Source organism: Callithrix jacchus, chromosome 19 (assembly GCF_049354715.1).
Source record: "Callithrix jacchus isolate 240 chromosome 19, calJac240_pri, whole genome shotgun sequence".
NCBI lineage: Eukaryota > Metazoa > Chordata > Mammalia > Primates > Cebidae > Callithrix > Callithrix jacchus.
In genome coordinates this window covers 11495854-11518762 of record NC_133520.1, presented here as the reverse complement: position 1 = coordinate 11518762, position 22909 = coordinate 11495854, and the positions used below count along the sequence as shown (strand labels likewise).

The 22909-nt window shown below is 39.0% G+C and overlaps 1 protein-coding gene across 7 annotated transcripts in view; it reads left to right on the top strand.

Annotated features, from left to right (window-relative positions):
• LOC128930216 (spermatogenesis-associated protein 17-like) overlaps positions 1 to 22909 on the top strand; it is an 80490-nt gene that overhangs the window by 3424 nt on the left and 54157 nt on the right. For all 7 annotated transcript variants that reach the window (XM_078356567.1, XM_078356566.1, XM_078356565.1 and 4 more), the window contains exons 2-3: positions 10049 to 10138; positions 12727 to 12808. In XM_078356567.1, the coding sequence (XP_078212693.1) occupies positions 10049 to 10138; positions 12727 to 12808 (172 nt within the window). The remainder of the gene's footprint in view (positions 1 to 10048; positions 10139 to 12726; positions 12809 to 22909) is intronic.

Genomic DNA, 22909 nt, shown 5'->3' with positions numbered 1-22909 from the left:
ATTCCTAAGGGGTTAGGTTAGTAACTGAGTCATCCAAGGCCTAGAAGTCCAATGTGGAAAAGGGAAGCTCCTCTGCCCAACAAAGAGGAAGGATCTGGAACTCCAAGAAGTGAGCAGCAAATACAGGAGGAGATTATAAACTACAGAGAATAGGAGACATGTGGGTTGCCCAACTGACTCGAATCCTCTGGAAAGTTGCTCCTGCAAAGAATGTTTGATGTGTATTTTTGTTTTAGCCTGTCCATCAGAGAGACAGAATATTTTGTCCTGGGCATAAGGGGAACAATAGATAGTGGGCAGTTGTTGTAACTGCCCAATGGATTCACCTTGCCCGCTGCTTAGACGGAGCTGATTTATCAAGATAGAGGAATTGCAATAGAGAAAGAGTAATTCACACAGAATCAATTGTGCAGGAGACTGGAGTTTTATTCTTACTCAAATCAGTCTTCCTGAGCATTAGGGGATCAGAGTTTTTAAGGATGATTTGGTGGGTTGGGGGAGGCCAGTGAATCAGGAGTACTGATTGGTTGGGTCAGAGATGAAGTCATAGAGGGTGGAATATGTCTTATTGCACTGAGTCAATTCTGAGGTGGGGGCCACAAGATCAGAGTCAGTTTATCAGTCTGGGTGGTGCCAGCGGATCCATCAAGTGCAGCATCTGCAAAATATCTCTAGCACTGACCTTAGGTTTTACAATAGTGATGTTAGCCCCAGGAGCAATTTAGGGAGGTTCAGAATCTTGTAGCCTCCAGGTGCATGACTCCCCAGACCATAGTTTTTTTTTTCTTTACAACAGAGTCTTACTCTGTCACCCAGGCTGGAGTGCAATGGTGCAATCTCGGCTTACTGCAACCTCTGCCTCCCAGGTTTGAGCAATTCTCCTGCCTCAGCCTCCCAAGTAGCTGGTATTACAGGCACCTGCCACCATGCCCGGCTAATTTTTGTATTTTTAGTAGAGGTGGGATTTCACCATGTTGGCCCGGCTGGTCTGGAACTCCTGACCTCAGGTAATCCACCTGCCTTGGCCTCACAAAGTGTTGGGATGACAGGTGCAAACCACCACTTCTGGCTCCAAACCATAATTTCTATCTTTTAGCTAATTTGTTATTCCTACAAAGACTGTCTAGTCCCCAAGCAAGAAGTGGGATTTTTCATTGGGAAAGGCCTGTTATCTTTGTCTTAAACTATAAACTACATTTCTTGCTGAGTTAGTTCAGCCTACATCCGGGAATGAACTAAGACAGCTCGGAGGTTAGACGCAAGGTGGAGCGGGTTAGGTCAGATCTCTGTCACTGTCTTCAGCTACAGTTTGGCAGTGCTGGTTCCATTGTCCCCTGACAATGGCCTTTTTGTTGTTGTTATTTTAACTTTCTCTAGTAATTCTTAGCTTCATTTCTGTTCTTTTGAACCATGAGATTTTCTTTGTGACTTATTGGTCATTTATATTATGCTTTACACTATACTATACTTTGTGGAGAGAAGAGTTCGGTATACGTTTATTGGTTGTATTGTTCATTTTCCCCATATTCTTATTTAAATTTCGTCTAATCTGCCAAATTCCAATAGGAATGAGTTAAAGTATTTCTCTTACACTGTGTTTCTATAGTATGGGTGAGCCCCAAATATCTGAGACAGGCTTCAGTCAGTTTAGAAAGTTTATTTGCCAAGCTTAAGGATAAACCCATGACACCACCTCAGGAAGTCCTGATGTGCCCAAGGCAGTCTGGGTGTGGCTTGCTTTTATACATTTTAGGGAGACATAATGTATCAATCAATATGTGTAAGGTTTATATTGGTTCCACAAGGCAGGGCCCTTTAGGTCTTAAGTAGTTTTAAAATTTTTTTCTGGCCAGGTGCAGTGGCCCATGCCTGTAATCTCAGCACTTTGGGCGGCTGAGGTGGGTGGATCCCTTGAGGTCAGGAGTTCCAGACCAGCCTGGCCAACATGGCAAAACCCTGCCTCTACTAAAAAGACAAAAATTAGCTGGGGGTGGTGGTGCACACCTGTAGTCCCATCTAGTCAAGAGGCTGAGGCAGGAGAATCGCTTGAACTTGGGAGGTGGAGGTTGCAGTGACCGAAGGTTGCACCATTGTACTGCAGTCCAGGTGACAGAGTGAGACTTGAAGGAAGGAAGGAAGGAAGGAAGGAGGGAGGGAGGGAGGGGGAAGGGAGGGGGGAGGAAGAGAGAAAGAAAGGAGGGAGGGAGGGAAGAAAGGAAGGAAAAGAGGGAGGGAGGGAGGGAATGAAGGAAGGAAGGAAAGAAGGAAAAGATTCTGATTGGCAAGTGGTTGAAAGAATTATGATCAATAGCAAGAAATGAGGAATGTCTGGATTATGATAAGGGGTTGTAGAGACCTAGCTTTTATCATGTTTGTCATACAGAGGAAGCCTCCAAGTTGCAAGCTTTAAAAAGAAAAGACTAAATATTCCTTATCAGACTTAAAGTCTGTGTTTATGTGGATGCTGGAGGGGTATAATGATATAGTCCAATTCCCTCTGCTATCATGGCCTGAACTAGATTTTTAGGTAACTCTGGAATTTTATTTTTGGTTTACAAGTAGTGTCTCTCGTTATGTTGTTTTGCATATGTTTTATGTTTATCGGTGTGTCTCTGCATTATTGGCCGTATGTTAGTTTTTTCACCTGTTTAATTTTTCACCTTTATATTCTACTTGCCATAATATTGATCCTCCTTTATTGGAGGTATCACATCATTCTGTATATTTTTCTTTGCAGGAGGAAATTTGTAGGCTTTTAAAAATTAGAAGTAGGGCTGGGCGCGGTGGCTGACGCCTATAATCCCAGCACTTTGGGAGGCCGAGGCGGGTGGATCACAAGGTCAAGAGATTGAGACCATCCAGGTCAACATGGTGAAACCCCGTCTCTACTAAAGATACAAAAAATTAGCTGGGCATGGTGGCGCGTGCCTGTAATCCCAGCTACTCAGGAGGCTGAGGCAGGAGAATTGCCTGAACCCAGGAGGCGGAGGTTGCGGTGAGCCGAGATTGCGCCATTGCACTCCAGCCTGGGTGGCAAGAGCGAAGCTCCGTCTCAAAAAAAAAAAAAAAAAAAATTAGAAGTAAAGAAGTTCATGAAGGGTTTAGCTTCTTTACATTCATTATTGCTATTGATATGTGGGCATTTTACATACAGCTCTATTTTAACCTACTCCCCCCCCCCGCCCCGAGATTCAGTTTCGCTCTTGTTACCCAGGCTGGAGTGCAATGGCTCGATCTCGGCTCACCGCAACCTCCGCCTCCTGGGTTCAGGCAATTCTCCTGCCTCAGCCTCCTGAGTATCTGGGATTACAGGCACGCGCCACCGTGCCCAGCTAATATTTTTGTATTTTTAGTAGAGACGGGGTTTCACCATGTTGACCAGGACGGTCTTGATCTCTCATTTTAATTTAAAATAAATTAAAAGGAAAACTTTTAAATTATTTTTCCTCTTCTATTATGACTTAGAATGTATCAACTATATTTTACTTTAGATTTTAAAATAAAGGAACTTATTCCTAACATTTCTTGTTAGAACATAAGTTATCCTATTAACATTCTCAATACTGTAATAATGAATTAAATATTTATTTATTTTTTGAGACAGGGTCTCTCTTTGTTGTACAGGCTTGAGGGCAGGTGCAATCTCAGCTCACTACAACCTCCACCTCCTGCATTCAAGCAATTCTACTGCCTCAGCCTCCTGAGTATCTGGGATTACAGGCATGTTACCACCACACCCAGCTAATTTTTGTATTTTTAGTAGAGGCAAGGTTTCACCATGTTAGCCAGACTGGTCTCATACTCCTGACCTCTGGAATTAAAGGCTCATGCCACCACACCCAGTTAATTTTTTACATTTTTAGTAGAGACAAGGTTTTACCATGTTAGCCAGGCTAGTCTCATACTCACGACCTCAAGCGATCCACCTGCCTCGGCCTCGTAAAGAGCTGGTATTACAGGCTTGAGCCACCACATCTGGCCCTGAAATACATTTTTATTATTTAAACACTCCCTAACACCCACTATATGCTAAGTACTGTTTGAATATTGAAGATACAACAAAGAACAAAAAGTTATGAGGGAAATAGACAATAAACAGCTAAACATATGGTGATTCAAGTCCTGTAATCCTACACTTTGGGAGGCCTAGGTGGAGGACGACTTGAGCCCAGTAGTTCAAGACCAGCCTGGGCAGCATAGTGAGACCTTGTCTCTACAAAAAATAAAATATTAGCAACTCCGTCTCAAAAAAAAACAAAGGGTGTTTTCAGCAGGGGAGTGACATAATGTGACTTCTGTCTTATAAAAACAGTAAATAAGAAAGTAACTTTGATATTATTATTATTATTTGAGATGGCATCTTACTTTGTTGCCCAGGCTAGAGTACAGTGGCAAGATCTCGGATCACTGCAACCTCTGCCTCACAGGTTCAAGGGATTCTCCTGCCTCAGCCTCCCAAGTAGCTGGGATTACAGGCACCTGCTATCATGCCTGGCTAATTTTTGTGTTTTTGTAGAGATAGGCTTTCACCATGTTGGCCAGGCTGGTCCTGAACTCCTGACCTCAGGTGATCCACCCACCTCGGCCTCCAAAAGTGCTGGGATTACAGACATGAGCCACCATGGCCGACTAGGAAACAAAATATTTTTAAATGCACTAATAATATAGGTTTTAGTTCTAAAATATGATTACCTTGTTTTCTATGACTTCTGCACGGTATTTAACATTTGGCCAACTATGGTAACTCCTACTATATAATCTGATAATAATGCATTTGCAACCCATTATTCCTAGAGCTGTGAAATAATAACAATGAGGAGGACTATTAATGAAATATAAACCATAGGCTCTAGTTCTAAAACATAGTCCTATTTCTTATCAAGTGTCTGTTATTAGGCACATGGGTGATAATCAGAACCCAAAGTATAGATTAAGTGTACTGCAGTTTTTGCCTTTAAGGAGCATGAAATCCTTAAGACCTAATAGTGAAATTATATGTGAAACAATAATCATTTTACACATCAACATATCTGACAGCACAGGGCAGCTAATAATGGAATTTTATTCCTACTGTCTAAAATAGTTACAAGTTATATGATAATAACAAAGAAAGAGTATTGAGTTTTTAATCTAGTATTTATTCATAGATAATATACGTAGGTCAGACCAAGCAGTCTGTTGATGTGTAAAATGCATATTTTTTGCATATTACTGGAAAGGTATTTAAGTACACACTTTTTTTCATTTTCTATTTATTGTCAGTTAATTTCTGGCCACTAATGATATACATGAATATAGTGTTATTGAGGGTTATAGTACTTATTTCTAGTTGATGATGAAGTGACTGGAAACTTCCAGCTATTTCTTGATGTTTTATTACATTACTGGTAATACTTTTGGTCTTTCATCATTATTAATTCATTTAGTATTCATTGTGATAATACTGATCATAATAAATTTATTTCAAATTCATGTAGATGTCATATTTTATTCACTGCTATAGGATTTTCACTGTAATTTGGAACTAATTAATATACCATTAAAATAAAGTGTTACCCACATTTTTCATTTTAAACATAAAATGTCTAGCAGTTCATGACATATTGTATGAGTATTCAGCATCCCAGTGGTAACCCAGCATCTGTAAATTTTGTTTTTAAGCAGTTAAAAAATGGGCAACAGAAAAACGTGTATAGAAATGAAATTTTGGCACATAAGTTAAAGTTTAGCAGTACGTTAACTGCTAGTTAGTTTTTAGTGCCTCCTTCCTTTTAATTGCAATGTATAGTTTTTATTAATATAATATGTGCTTGTGTATATATATATACATAATATATGTATATACATTTTTAGTACCCCAAAAAGAAATTATTTAATTTTCTACTTGACCAGTGTCATCAGGAGAAATTAAAAAACATTAACTCAAAACAGCTAATTTGACTGCTTCTCTTCTGCATTTCTAATGACAATTATAAATAAAGGGTGAGTTCATACTAATACATTAGTAACTAATACAGTAACTTCAAAATAATTATTAGATATATCTATGTGACTTATTCATATTTTTCTTCCATTTTTGTAAAGATAGTAAGTTGATTGTTGGTGGGAAAGGAGAAACAAATGTTTTCAGTAGTTTAAATTGACTATATTAAGAAGATGAAAAACAAATCTAGTTGTATTAAATATTAATGGTAAAAGGTTTAAATAACCCTAAGAAACAGCTCTATTCTATTGTCATGAATTTTATTTCACATTAGCCTTTTGAATGAAATTATTCTTATTTTTTCCACATCTCTCTTCTTTGAGTTGTCTTCTCTACTGGACATCGTGTTGTTGTATCTTTTCCGTGTTGGTCATTAATGACAGTTTCTTTGTTCCACTATCCCATCTTGTCATTGGCTAGAATAAGATTTTAAAATAAAAATGAAAGATTCTGTCTAATCCTGCAACTGGTTGAATAACCACCTTGTTTCCCATGACTTCCGCCCACGGTTTAACATAGTCATGGTCTCCCATCTTGGTGCCTTCCCATTAACTTCTGTGACACTGCACTATACTTGTATCTTATGATTGGACCTTGTTTTTTTTTTAAATTGTTGTTATTGAGTATTTTTTACTGTAAATCTTTACAGAGATTATCAAACTCTGAGGATATGTATTTCCCTGGCCAAAACGTTGATGTTCACGGAGTCTAGAATCCCTTAATATGCACAAAACTCTGAAAACCAAGGCCTTTTGCTTTGGTATCAACTATTAATCTCCCTATTTCTCCCATCCTTCTTTTCTGTCTTGAAATTTGCATTTTATCATTCTCATTATTATTTTACTACATGTGTATACATCCTAGTGAACATCCCTAAAATTTTGTAAGGTTTTTACTTATGTAAATAAAACTATTCTGTATATGTTCAAAGGCCAAACTGTTTCCTAGCAGCAATATATATGAGTGCTTATCACTAACACTTGGTACAGTCTAAAATTTTGGGGTGTTGCTATAGATGTTGGTATCATTTCATATTCTTAGTCTCTGTTTCTTTTATTGTCTTAGGGAGATTGGTGCTACCTTTTGCCACAAAATTTCAATATTATATTTGGAAATTAATTACATAATTAAAAAAAAATTTTTTTTGAGACCGAGTTTCGCTCTTGTTACCCAGGCTGGAGTGCAATGGCGCGATCTCGGCTCACCGCACCCTCCGCCTCCTGGGTTCAGGCAATTCTCCTGCCTCAGCCTCCTGAGTAGCTGGGATTACAGGCGCGCACCACCATGCCCAGCTAAGTTTTTGTATTTTTAGTAGAGACGGGGTTTCACCATGTTGACCAAGATGGTCTCGATCTGTTGACCTCGTGATCCACCCGCCTTGGCCTCCCAAAGTGCTGGGATTACAGGGGTGAGCCTCCGCGCCCGGCCCCTACATAATTTTTTTTTGCATTTTCCTTTTCTTTCATTTTACTTTCCCTTTCTTCTCCTCTCTTCATTTCTCTTCTCCTTTAGAAGCAGTGATGGTTAAAAACCCAACCTCTGGCTGGGCGGTGGCTCAAGCCTGTAATCCCAGCACTTTGGGAGGCCGAGGTGGGTGGATCACTAGGTCAACAGATCGAGACCATCCTGGTCAACATGGTGAAACCCCGTCTCTACTAAAAATACAAAAAAATTAGCTGGGCATGGTGGTGCGTGCCTGTAATCCCAGCTACTCAGGAGGCTGAGGCAGGAGAATTGCCTGAACCCAGGAGGCGGAGGTTGCGGTGAGCCGAGATCGCACCATTGCACTCCAGCCTGGGTAACAAGAGCGAAACTCCGTCTCAAAAAAAGAAACCAAAAAACAAAAACCCAACCTCTGGAGCAGGACTATCAAGGATTAAATGTCAGCTACGACACTTACTATAGATGTGACCTTGGGTATATTACAATACTTTCTCCACAGCGGTAGCTTTTTTTCTCAAATAGGGATAATAATTCTCTTCTTCATAGAGGTATTGAAAGGATTACCTATGAGTTAATTCACTGGTATGTAAAATGTTGGGTACTGTGCCTGACACATAAAGTTTTAATTAGTAAAATATATTTAATTTTTCTATTTCTCTCAACAGCTCCTTTCACGTTTGCCTGTCTTTTTCTTATCATCACCCAGGATTTAAGTTACAAAGAGGATAGGGCACTCATGGATTCCTCAGCAATTTGTCATCCTAAATTAGGGAAAGGTTTCAATGTTGGGAGTAGATCTAGTGAGGGAAGCCTGTGAGTGGCACTTCTCACTGGGATGGAATATGCCAAGAGGCATGTTTCTCCCTCAGCTAGTGCCTTTGGTAAGACAAAGGTTGAGTGTTAGGAGTGACACCAGTGATCTCTCCTGAGGCCATGGGGAATACAGTATGGGGCAAAATAGACAAGATTATTGCCTTCGACGTTTTCAAGTTTAGTGGAAGAGACCATCATTAAATAATTTTTAAATATGATTGTGGTAAATATTATGAAGAGCTATGAGACTGTAACATGGAAAGGCCTAATTGTAGTCTGGGAAGTCAGGGAATGCTCTCTGGAGGAAAGGACTTTAAGCTATTTTCCTTCCCACATGGAGTACAATAATATGATGCCAGAATACACTTTAGTCAAGCCTCTTTTTTTTTTTCTTTTGAGACGGAGTCTCGCTCTGTCACCCAGGCTGGAGTGCAGTGGCATGATCTCAGTTCACTGCAATCTCTGCCTTCCGGGTTCAAGGACTTCTTCTGCCTCAGCCTCCTGAGTAGCTGGGATTACAGGTGCCCACCACTACACTTAGCTAATTTTTATATTTTTAGCAGAAATGGAGTTTCACCATGTTGGCCAGTCTAGTCTTAAATTCCTGACCTCAGGTGATTGCCCACCTTGTCCTCCAAAAGTGCTGGGATTACAGGCATGAGTCACAGCGCTGGGCCTTACTAAAATATCTGTCATTTGTTACATGCAGTACAAATATACAACAATAAGGAATCTTTCCTTCCTCCCACTCCTGTCTAGAGCGGTCTTCCACTCTTAGTTATTTCCAGCAGACTTCATTGCATTGTGTAGTAATCTTACCATAGTGCCTTCCATTCATTATCAGGTAATGTAGCTATTTATATATTCTCTTGTGTGTATGTGTTTTTTTAATTATACTTTAAGTTCTGGGGTACATGTGCAGAAGGTGCAGGTTTATTACATACGTGTACAGGTGCCATGTTGGTTTGCTGCACCCATCAACCCATCATTGACATTAGGTATTTCTCCTAATGCCATCCCTCCCCTAACCCCCTACCCCCAATAGGCCTGGGTGTGTGATGTTCCCCTCCCTGTATCCATGTGTTCTCCTTGTTCAACTCCCACTCTAGAGTGAGAACATGCGGTGTTTGGTTTTCTGTTCTGTGTTGGTTCTTACAGTTTATCCTACACTTAATCTATACCTTACGTAATCTTACGGATTTGTGTGAACTCTCCCTATATTGTACGTGTTTCACATCTGGATCACTGATTTGAATTTCTTATCTCTGTATAAGCCCTATGGCCTCCCCCTGCCTCCTTTAACTTAAACAGACTTTCTGAGAATTCTAGCTATGAATGGAACAGGCATTCTGTGATGGATTCATTTTACTGAGAGGCAACTCATTTAACTAATAAATTAGTGAAGTATGTGAGTAGTGAAGTATTTTAGTCTTGCATGGTACATGTGTAGTAGCATTTAAACAGTAAATTCAAATGATTATATTTTAAAAGCAACATCAAAATAACACATTGCTTTCTTACTCCCTAATAAAAATTACTGGTAAATTAATTAATTGTTAAATTGGTGATTATCTAAAATAAAAAAAAAAGTTGTTGAAAGCACATGGCTTCTCAGAAAAATGTTAATTTTCAAAACATAGCTCATGATTTTTGAAATACCTTATTTATTTATATTTTAATGTTACTTAAAATGATACTTGAATTTATAATGATCACTTTGGAAGAAATTAAAAATCAAGTTTAACAGGTTGACTTGCTTTAGAATTATATTAGTTACTAATGAAGTGCTTTTTAAACATTTTGTTTTAGTATTGTAGATTCATTTAGAAATAAGGAGAATGACGCAGCAGTTAAAATCCAGAGCTGGTTTCGAGGATGTCAAGTTCGGGCATGTATCAGGTACATTGGTTTTGTCATGGAAACCTCAGATATGTCATAAATATATATCCCTTAGAAAATGTAATTTATTCATGAAGTGCTTATTTCAAATAATTTTTTATTTTACTCGTAATGTAGTTAATAAATTATATGGTGTTCTTTTAAAAGAAATGCGTAGTATTTCTGATCTCTTCTTACCAAAACTAAATTACTTTGACTATATTTCTTTTTAAAATTCTCAATATTGGCTGGGTGCAGTGGCTCACTCCTGTAATCCCAGCACTTTGGGAGACTGAGGCAGGTGAATCACTTGAGGTCAGGAGTTTGAGACCAGCCTGGCCAACATGGCAAAACCCTGTCTCTAGCAAAAATACAAAAATCAGCTGGGCATGGTGGTGCACATCCCAGGTACTTGGAAGGCTGAGGCAGGAGAATGCCTTGAACTTGGAAGGCAGAGGTTGCAGTGAGCTGAGAAGGCGCCACTGCACTCCAGCCTGGTCAGCAGAGTGAGACTCTGTCTCAAAAAAATAAAACAAAATTCTCAGTATTACAAACACATTTGCTCAGACTCCTTTTCCCATATTCCATAGGATCTACAAATGATTGGGTTTGTATTTATAGCAAAAATTTGTTGACTGGTAAGAAAGGGGGAAAAGAGAAAACAGTTTCAATCTTTTCCATCATGTTGGTAGATTAAAGAAAGTGATGCATGAATGTTGTCATCTAACCATACAAGAGACTGAAATTTGTACCTTTCTTAACTCTTTCTCCCTTTTTTTCAGTGCCCAAACTTTCCCTCCGTGTCTTTCTTAAAATACATTTTTCTGGATTAGGTACAGGAAAATATGCCTACTTCATAATAACTCATCAGACTGGGAATTATGCTATATAAAACTTCCTTATACTGTCTAGTAGGAGCTAGATATGCAACTTTAAAGTGTGAAGACAAGGCTTCTTTGTCTTTTTCTTTCTTTCTTTTTTTTCTTTTTGAGATGGAGTTTTGCTCTTATTGCCCAGACTGGAGTGCAATGGCACAGTCTTGGCTCACCGAAACCTCCACCTCCTGGGTTCAAGCGATTCTCCTGCCTCAGCCTCCCAAGCGGCTGGGATTACAGGTGCATGCCACCATGCCCGACTAATTTTTGTATTTTTAGTAGAGACGGGGATTCTCCATGTTGGTCAGGCTGGTCTTGAACTCCTGAACTCAGATATCTGCCTGTCTCATCTTCCGAAAGTGCTGGGATAACTGGGGTGAGCCATGGTGCCAAGAAGACAAGTCTTCTCTTTTGGCCACTATGTAAGCTAAGAAACACGGTGGCAAATAGAGTTTTTTGTTTTTTTTTTTTTGAGATGGAGTTTCGCTCTTGTTACCCAGGCTGGAGTGCAATGGCGCGATCTCGGCTCACCGCAACCTCCGCCTCCTGGGTTCAGGCAATTCTCCTGCCTCAGCCTCCTGAGTAGCTGGGATTACAGGCATGCGCCACCATGCCCAGCTAATTTTTTGTATTTTTAATAGAGATGGGGTTTCACCATGTTGACCAGGATGGTCTCGATCTCTTGACCTTGTGATCCACCCGCCTCATCCTCCCAAAGTGCTGGGATTACAGGCATGAGCCACCGTGCCGGGCCAAGTATTTTTTAGTTCATCAGACTAACATGATGTTGGCTTGGATAGACTGAGGATTACAGAAAAGAATGAAGAGGAGAACTATTTCTTAACCTCATGAATCTTTTCTCTCTTCCCTCCCCCTCCCCTCCCCTCCCCTTTCCCCTCCTCCTCCCCTCCCCCCTCCTGTTCCCTCTCCCCTGCCCTCCCTCCTCCCCCTGCCCCTCCCCCCTCCCCTCCTCTTCCCTTCCTTTCCCTTCCCCTCCTCTCTTCCCCCCTCCCTTTCTTCCTCCCTCCCTTTCTTTCTTTTCTTTCTTTGGACAGTCTTGAAAGAGTCTTGGTCTGTTGCCCAGGGCCGGAATACAATGGCACGACCTTGGCCCACTGCAACCTCTGCCTCCGTGGTTCAAGCAATTCTCCTGCCACAGCTTCCAGAGTAGCTGGGACTGCCGGCTCACCCTACCACACGTGGCAAATTTCTGTATTTTTAGTAGAGTGGGAGGGGCGGTGGGGGGGGGCTGTGTTTTCACCACGTTGGCCAGGCTGGTCTCAAACTCCTAGACTCAGGTGATCTGCCTGCCTTGGCCTCCCAAAGTGCTGGGATTACAGGCATTGAGCCACTGTGCCTGGCCCTCAAGAGTTATTTCTAAGTGTCAATATGATTTACATAAATAGTGCCTGGCTTACTTCTCAACATGTCACTGTGACCTGTTTTATAGTCTTGACACTCAAAAATATTTTAAAGAGTAAGTATTCAAGAGGAATTGAAATTAAATATTGTGTAATAATAAGCCCAAAAGAAATACTGAATAGTTACCTATGCCATTTTTTCTACTTTTAGAAATGATTAATTCTATCCCAGAATAACTTTCTACGCTGTAAAAGTGCACATAAACTTGGCTTTGAATTTGAATTCTTGAATTGTAGTAGAGTGTTCTAAGTGAAGATCTAACTGAGCATCCTTGTTTCAATGAAAGGATACTAATAAACATTTTCATCATAGGCGTTTACACAGGACTGTAACAATTATTCAACAATGGTGGAGAAGTGTCTTAGGCAGAAAACAGTGTCAACTAACTGTGCAGGTAAACGTCAAATGTACACGTGTCAGCATTTGAATTATACAATATGCCGCAACTTACTCACTTTAGTTGTATTTACATAGAGTTTGGAAGTTTCTGATGATCAGTATTTATATAAGGACAAAATGGGGCTGAATTTTCGCTATGAGATCTCTTCTGAAAGGACTTTCTGATCTTTCCATGGAGAATTGACTCATTTTTTTGGTACACGAACTACACTGATGTTATTTTTGCTTAAAGTAACTTCCACAGTATATACATTTATACTCATTTATTGATGTTTTTCTGTACTTTGTAGATGGTGAGCTTTTTTTTTTTTTGAGACAGAGTTTTCCTCTTGTTACCCAGGCTGGAGTGCAATGGCACGATCTCAGCTTACCGCAACCTCTGCCTCCTGGGTTCAGGCAATTATCCTCCCTCAGCCTCCTGAGTAGCTGGGACTACAGGCATGTGCCACCATGCCCAGTTAATTTTTTGAATTTTTAGGAGAGACGGGGTTTCACCATGTTGACCAGGATGGTTTCGATCTCTTGACCTCGCGATCCACCCGCCTCGGCCTCCCAAAGTGCTGGGATTACAGGCGTGAGCCACCGCGCCTGGCCCTGATGGTGAGCTTTTTGAGAGTGTGAGCTGCAGCCCACTTCCTTTTTGGATCACCAACATTTTAGGCTAATACCTGGCCCAGAACGCAGGCAATAAATATCCTCATAAGGATGCCAAATTGGTCACAGCTAACAATAAGCTGCCTTCTGACATTTCTTCAGGACTTTCTGATACATTTTGTTTTATGGGTATAAATGAAGTTTAAATAATTTAATAAATAATATATTGTTCCAGAATGGATTTTTTTTTATAGAAAGTTAAGCATATTTGTGGGTATATTTTGAATTTGCAAATAATTATTATTGGAAAGCAACAAAGATTACATGGTGCTTTTAGACTATTGTTTATTAAACACCTGCTATATACCAGGCCTTTTGTGTAATTATTTAATTTGTCTATTATGATGCTTATTAAAAGTAACTATTGTACTCATTTGGCAGGCTAGGTAACTGAGTCTCATACACTTGCCCATGAACAGATACTGGTATATTTAGCATACATAGCAACTTTCCAGATGTTACAGAATTTTTTACATTAGGCACAGTTGTCTGATAATTGAGAAGATCCTCTGCCTAATCTCTGTAAGGACAGAGACCATGTCTCATTAGTGTTGCACTCTCAGAGCCTGGTGCCTGGCATATACCAGATAATTAGCACTTACATAGATGAATAGAAGAATGACCACCAATCCGGTTTCTAATATGCTGTGCTCCCTTTACCAGGTAGAAGCCAAAAATTGATACTGATTGGTAATCAGTCTGATATAGTATGTTTATTTATTTATTTTTTGAGATGGAGTCTCACTCTTTCCCCAGGCTGGACTGGTGCAATGGCACAATCTCAGCTCACTACAACCTCCATCTCCCGGAATCAAGTGATTCTCTTGCGTCAGCCTCCTGAGTAGCTAGGATAGGATTACAGGTTCCAGCCACCATGCTCGGCTAATTTGTTTGTATTTTTAGTAGAGACAGGGTTTTACCACACTGACCAGGCTGGTCTCAAACTCCTGACCTAAGGTGATCTGCCTGCCTTGGCCTCCCAATGTACTGGGATTACAAGTGTGAGCCACCACGCCCATCCAAACTTTTTTTTTTTTCTCCTCTCCTGTCTTGATTTTGGTTAAAAGCATCATTTTTAAAAGTAGCTCTTTAAAGTACTCTAAAATCAAATGCCTCTATTTCTGTTTCTGCTTAACATTTTGAAAAGGAAAAATTGGGAAGAAAACGTACCTAATAGTTACAGAATATATGCTAGGTGCCAGACACTGTGGCAAGCATTTAACATGCACTGTCTCTGAGTCTTGGACCTACCTTTTGACTCTCACTGAACTGTAGAAACAGCACAGGCTTTAGACCTGATGATGGAGGTTTGATGACTGTGAGCAAGTTATTTAACCTGTGTGGACCTTCCTTTGTCCCTTGTCTTTAAAATGAGAATAAGAATGTTTGGCAGATTTTTTGTGAAAATTCAGTGAAACACTGTATGTAAAATACCGGGAACTGTGATTGGCACATAGTTGGTGCTCAAAAATAGTAGTTTTTCTTTCTTTTTTCCATTCTTTTCTCCTCCCTCCTCCCTCCTCCCTTCCTCCCTTCCTCCCTTCCTCCCTTTCTGCCTTCTTTCTTTCCTTCCTCTCTCCCTCCTTCCCTCCCCTTCTCTTTCTTTCTCTCTCTCTTTATTTCTTTCTTTCTTTTTCAGAATCTTTTTCTGAGTCTGAGCCGAGATCACGCCAGGCTGGAGTACAGTGGCATTATCTTGGCTCACTACAACCTCCAACTTCCTGGGGTTCAAGTGATTCTCCTGCCTCAGCCTCCTGAGTAGCTGGGATTACAGGCATGCGCCACCACACCCAGCTAATTTTTATGTTTTTAGTAGATACGGCATTTTTCCATGTTGGCCAGGATGGTCTCAATCTCCTGACCTCATGATCAGTCCACCTCAGACTCCCAAAGTGCTGGGATTATGGGCGTGAGCCATCATGCCCGATCAAAAATGGTAGTTTTTCATTTATGATGCTGTTGTTAGTATTCAGAAACTATTGAGGCAGTTTGCTTGGAGTAATATAAGTGAGAGATTTTCAAATCAAATTAGCTCCACTTCATATTTCTCTCATTGGTGCATAATCACATGATGATTTCATTATATGTGAGTGAGTGTGATGTATGGATGGATGGATATAGACAGACATACAGTTTTTAAACAGTGACTCAGGAAACCTCCTACGTTTTGAAGTTTGTCTTAGAATTAGTGACTGTAGAAATTCAGAGGAAAGCAAAGAAACACAGACAGATGTCTTTAAAGCTGTATTTATAATAAATAGGAAAGAAAACTGAAGAGGGAAAAAAGACTTTCAGCATTTAAGGTAGATATTGGATTCACCATCAATCCATCTAAACTGCTATTTAATTTATAACCCTGGAATCTAGAACTCTATATTTTAGAATATTAAAGGTAATCAGGATAATTTGTATTTCTTTATTACTATGTCTCTGTACATTAATTATATATATGTAATTATATATATAATAAATAATAAAAAATTAATATAATTAAATGTATACTCACATATTGCTGAAGAGTTAAATCTGCATAATCTTCATAAGATGCTCTTCTGAAGAAAATGAGTGTGGTTGTAGAAACAAAATTTTAAGACTCTTTGACAATTGCTGACATTGGATAGAGAGCCAATGGAAGCAGATGAAGTCAGATAGAAGGAAGTGTTATCAGTGTTTCCTGGGCATTATGTCTTATGCTTAAACAGTGAAGAAGAGATTTGATTTTCTTCTTTTATTTTTTCAATTTGAATGCCCAGCCATTTTAGTAATAACCTTTTATCTGCTATACATACAAACAACCCATATTTTTTATTGAAAGACATATAAAACCAAATAATTTCATTGGCTACAGTATATATTCCATTTGCTATCCAAACTTAATTTATAAGATTTAATGCAGAATCTTTTTTTAAAATTATTATTTTTATTTTATTTTTTACAGAGTTGCTCTGTTGCACAGGCTGGAGTGCAATGGCATGCTCTTGTCTCACTGCAATCTCAGCCTCCAGGGTTCAAGCGATTCTCCTGCCTCAGCCTCCCAAGTAGCTGGGATTACAGGTGTGCACCACCACACCTGGCTAATTTTTGTATTTTTAAGCAGAGGCGGGGTTTCACCATGTTGGTCAGGCTGGTCTCGAACTTCTGACCTCGTGTTCCACCGTCCTCAGCCTCCCAAAGTGCTGCGATTATAGATGTCAGCCCTCCCCCCCGCTTAATGCAGCATCTTTATTTCACTTTTGGGTCCATTTGTTCCACAAGTATGGAAACAATGTAATTAAATATCAGTACTTCTTTTGTACATGAAATTTCTATTGGCTTTTAAACACTATTTTTAAATATAAATTTTATTTTTCCACCTTCTTTCTCCCTTCCTTTTCTACTCTCTTTCTAAATTTGACATATGATTTTTATTTATTTATTTTTATTTACTTTTTTTTTTTAGACGAAATCTTGCTCTCTCACCCAGGCTAGAGTGTGGTGGTGTGATGTTGGGTCACTGCAACCTCTGCCTACCTGGTTCAGGCGATTTTCCTGCCTTGGCTTCCTGAGTAGCTGGGATTACAGATGCACACCACCATGCCTAGCTAGTTTTTGTATGTTTAGTAGAGATGGGGTTTCACCATGTTGGCCAGGCTGGTCTCAAACTCCTGACCTTAGGTGAACTGCCTGGCTTGGCCTCCCAATGCTGGGATTACAAGCATGAGCCACTGTGCCCAGGTGGCATATGATTTTTAAAATTTATTGTATTACAATTGGCATCAGGCCACTTTAAAAGAAATTTTAAATTTGGAAAAAAAATTAGATTTACAGAAAGGCTGCAAAAATAGTACGAAGAACTCCCATATATTCTCTACTTACATTTTATTAATCAAGTAAAAAAATTAACGTTATTTCCTCTTCTCTATATACATTTTTTCTCTATATGCATTATTTTATTCGACACAAAATTGCAGAAGTTATGCCCCCTTATCTCTAAATATATCCCATACATATTGTTTACATAATCTATTACAATACTAAAATCAGGAAATTGACATCTATACAAAACTATTATCTAATCTCTAGACTCTTTATATTTTACTGATTACACCAATAATGTCATTTTTAGCAAAAATCTTTTCCAGGGTACAAACTAGAATTTCACTCTGTAGTTCAAATCTAGTAGATGTGTCTCTTTAGTCACCTTTAATTTAGAGTAAATTTTTAGTCTATCTTCAACTTTTTTTTTTTTTGAGACGGAGTTTCGCTCTTGTTACCCAGGTTGATGTGCAATGGCGTGATCTTGGCTCACCGAAACCTCCGTCTCCTGGGTTCAGGCAATTCTCCTGCCTCAGCCTCCTGAGTAGCTGGGATTACAGGCACGCGCCACCATGCCCAGCTAATTTTTTGTATTTTTAGTAGAGACGGGGTTTCACCATGTTGACCAGGATGGTCTCGATCTCTTGACTTCGTGATCCACCTGCCTCGGCCTCCCAAAGTGCTGGGATTACAGGCGTGAGCCACCGTGCCCGGTCTATCTTCAACTTTTATAACCCTAATATTTTTTAAGACTACAGACTAGTTATTTTATAAAATAATTTTATATTAATATATTTTTGAAGGGATTTTTAATTTTAAAATAATTTTTACAATCATTGTCTCATGTCATGAGCAATGGTTCTGTTAAGAAGAATGCAGGTGGTATCTGTTTTACAGATGAAGAATGGTACTCAAGGTGCCTAGGGTTCTCAACTCCTGATTCTAGATCCACATACTAAATACTAAACATGTTCTCTGGATGTCCCTCAAGTGGCCCAAATTGGGTCCTCCTATATTCCTTTTTTTAGGTAAAGAGTACTACCATTCAACCAGAAATCCAACCCTGAGAAACAGTCACCCTAGACTCTTTTTTTCTTTTTGAGACAGAGTTTCGCTCTTGTTACCCAGGCTGGAGTGCAATGGCACGATCTCAGCTCACCGCATCCTCCACCTCCTTGGTTCAGGCAATCCTCCTGCCTCAGCCTCCTGATTAGCTGGGATTACAGGCACATGCCACCACGCCCAGCTAATTTTTTGTATTTTTAGTAGAGACGGGGTTTCACCATGTTAACCAGGATGGTCTCCATCTCCTGACCTCATGATCTACCAGCCTCGGCCTCCCAAAGTGCTGGGATTACAGGCTTGAGCCACCGTGCCCGGCCCCACCCTAGACTCTTTATCACCTCTTGTTCCCTCCCGCCACCTTCTATTTCTCATAAAATCGTTTTTACTTTCCCTCTTAAAAGCCTCTTGATTCCAATCTGAACTGACTGCATCATTTTGCTGCCATGCCTGTAGTCATCCTTCCCATAACACATAATGTAAAGTCCTTGTTTTTTAACATTACATGTGAGGTCTTCCATGGTCTAACCATTGCTTCTTATCTAATATCACTTGCTATACCTATATAAATATGCCCTAGTCATATTCAACTACTTACCATTTCCCAAATATGCAGTGTCCTTATCACCTAAAGATTTTTGGCAAATGCTCTTCCCTCTGCCTGGAATACTCTTCTTCACTCTTACATGTCTCTCATTGGTCTGAATTCCTATGTATCCCTCAAGACTTTACCTGAAGATCAACTTTTCCTGATCTTAATGGAAAGTAAAATTCAGGAATACTGAAAATACTAGTTTTGTCTTCTTAAGAGCTTGTCATGTAGGCATTTGTCTCACTGATACATTCGTTTATTTACATCTCTCTCATTTCATTGGAAGCTCCTGATAGCAATGATGAGTCTGTTTATTATATCGCAGTAACTGACACATGAAAGGCCTACTGAAATTTTTACCAACTGGATAAATAAATGATTCACAGGGATACAGGCTGGAAGATGTTTGCTATGGCCAATGTCAATGATGATTAATATCAATATGTGCCAGAGTGGATTGTATTTTTGGTTGTCATCCTATCTCCCCTTCTTCATAAAAAGGGTGATTCATACCCATCCCGCTGATCTGGGGCTTGGCTGCTATGTGTTTTGAGCAGATGGGATATATGCCACACCCAGACTGAAGCTTCAAAGCCATGTTCTCAGTCTTCCCCTCCAGCAAAAGAACAGCATACCTCAGATCCAGGTTGCTCCTTCAACTTTAGGGCTGAAATGAAGACATGTGTGGGACACAGCTTAGCTTACGTGTGTAATGGGAATCAGAAATCAACTTCTTTTGTTTTGCAACCTACTGCTATAGTTGTTATTTTTATCTCAGCAAAGCTGATTGATAGTTATAAAGATAACAAAAGCAAGGATGTTTATAAGAAACATTCCGAATGGGTTACTCAGTGATGCTTACAAAAAGATGTTTGGAGCTTTTGGAGTTTGTGATGATGTTAGGACACCTCCATGTGGTGATATCTTGTAAGGCGATGGTGCAAACTCAGCAAAATCTCTGGCACATCAAAATGAGAACCAACAAGTATTTGTTAAACCACACTGTTGAATGGGGGCTTAGATTAAAGGTCAGCACTGGACTTAAAGGTTCTACATCCATAGTTATAAGATGATAGGATTTTCTACCTAATGAAAAAAAGTATGTGAACAATACAGAATAGCGTCTAAGAGCTGAGGCTTATGGAATGCATTAGGTAGGATTTAGGAAGAGGAAAGGGAATTAAAGATCAGAATAAGAGGAAAATGAGTGACACAATATCACAGGAATCAGAGGAGAAAACTTATAGGAAACTTGGAGTTGTCAAGAGTATCAAATGTGAAGAAGTTCAAGCAGAAAGAGGACTATGAAAAGACAAAGTTCTAGGATCTCTTTAGCAAAGAAAGACAACTTTCCTCAAAATTCTCCCATACCAAAATATTTCTATCCAGCTTTTAAATAATTCTCCTGGTGACATCAAATGCCTTATCAAGTCCTAAAGGGTCATGTGCTCTGCACTCCAGTGACTTCATAAACCCACAATAGTAGAGCTATTCCAGTCTTGTTTTGTGATTTGTTTGGCTCTTTTTTGCTTCTTGTATGACTGCTGTCTTTATTTTTCTTTTCGACTTCCATTTTACCTTTCTGCTGACCTTCATGCTGCTATATTTAGCAACATAACCCAAATTTGCCTATCTTAGAGGCACACAACTGTGAAAACCCTTTCCTATTATTGAGGATGTGCTCTGATTCTTCTTTTTATTAATAAGAAGCTTATTGTCAACTGGTGCATGTGCTCAGGACACATGAATTTTACACATGCTGAACTCCTGGTATAATTTTACTGTGGCCTGTCCATTTCATTGTACACTCAAATGGTCCTACTGTTTGGGGACCCATCTTGTTTTAGCTGTGTAGTGTTCCAGTTAGCTTTTCCTTACCCCTTACTGCTTCATTTCATAAATGGGGAAATAAAAATAAGTCATTCTTTTAAGCAATAGTACCAGAAAAATGAAGAAATATCCTTTCATTTGCCCCTTTTAGAGCACTAACAGTTTGCACGTTCTTTGAGTGAATTTATCTGTAAAAACTACATACGATGGCTTGTATGCATTTTATTATGCTTTTAAATTTGCTTTCCTTTTTAGTATTTTATTATTACCTAATTTACATTATGTTTAATATCAAATGTGTTATTTTGGAATCACCATAATCTGAGAGCAGAGAAGTATAAAGGCTATTGTAGTACATAATTAGTTTGATATGATGTGTTATAAAATAATTATATATAACTGTATTCCTAGACAGGTCAATGTTATGTTTTTAAATTGAGATCATCTAGTGAATAACATATGTATGGCAACCCCATTAAAATTCAATTTAATTAAAATTTTTGTTGAAATGTATTAATAGCCTATAGTAGAACTACTTAATTTATGAAGATTGATTATGATTAAAAAGAGAAGTTATGGCTGGGCGCGGTGGCTCATGTCTGTAATCCCAGCACTTTGGGAGGCCGAGGCAGGCAGATCATTTGAGGTCAGGACTGACCAACATGGTGAAACCCTGTCTCTACTAAAAATACAAAAAAAAATTAGGCGGGTGTGGTGGCACATGCCAGATACTCAGGAGGCTAAGGTAGGAGAAGTCCTTGAACCTGGGAGGCAAAGGTTGCAGTAAGTCGAGACTGTGCTATTGCTCTCCAGCCTGGGAGAGAGAGTGAGATTCCATCTCAAAAAAAAAAAAAAGAAAAAAAGAAAAATTATTTAAATTATAAAAATAACATTATATATTGATGAAATCAAGGTTCCCAGTATGGCTATACAGCTTACCTTATAATACTTTTTTCAACAGTTTCATATTTCATTCTTTAAAAGAAGAGCAATGAAAGTTTTACTAACTTTAAATGGGAGAAAAGATGACATGTACCATCAAATTCCATTGTATGTTGTTATGATAAATGCCAATAATTTGCTCTTTTTATGGATGACTAAATGTATAAAATACCAGACACTAGTTTTAAAATTGATAAGAGATTGACATAGTTACTTCCATAGACATTTTTATTTCTCTTCATTAGATGAACACATGTTTATTTTTAGATGAGGAAATGCCCAATGTTTTTGATATTTCTCTTTATAGGAATTCCAAATCAGTTATAAGATAATAAGGCATCGTCCTTCACATGTCATACCAGAAAACTGAAACATATATGTACTTTTTTTCCCTTAGAGTCTAACTCCAAATACAGAACAACTTAGGACTCAGAGTTACTAATATTAATTTAAAACTTTAACAACACATTTTCATCATAATTATAAGTTTAGATTTGGTTCACCTAATCTTAAATATAATATTACTAGTAACTGGGAGAAAGAATATAATTGGTTTTTAATTTCATTTAAGGAATAAATTTAAAAAAATTTATTTAAGGAAAAATAGTATTTTAAAAAGGAACTGTTGAGGCTGGGTGTGGTGGCTCACACCTGTAATCCCACCCAGCACTTTGGGAGGCCAAGGTGGGCAGATCGTCTGAGGATAGGAGTTCAAGACCACAGCCTGGCCAACATGATGAAACCCATCTCTACTAAAAATAAAAGTTTAGCCAGGCATGATGGTGGGTGCCCGTAATCCCAGCTACTCGGGAGGCCAAGACAGGAGAATTGCTTGAACCCAGAAAGCAGAGGTTCCAGTGAGCCGAGATCTCATCATCGCACTCCAGCCTTGGTGACAAGAGGGAAACTTTGTCTCAAAAAAAAAAAAGAAAAAATAATTGTTAATAATGACCAAATTGTTATCAACTGTTAGCAAACAAGGCAAAGCACATGCACAAAATACTTATAACTACTCGATTGGATATTAATTTAAAAATTATACTCAAAATTATGAAATGTGGATGGCCCTAATGTGGAAAATAACAAAACCTCAGGCTTGTTAGACGTGTTGTCCATTGTTCATGGCTTCTAAGGGTTTCGTTCTCATCACTTTAATGCATATATCTTTTATATTGTTCAATCGAGCAAATGATGCCAGGCGATCTTCTCAAGTTATTTAGA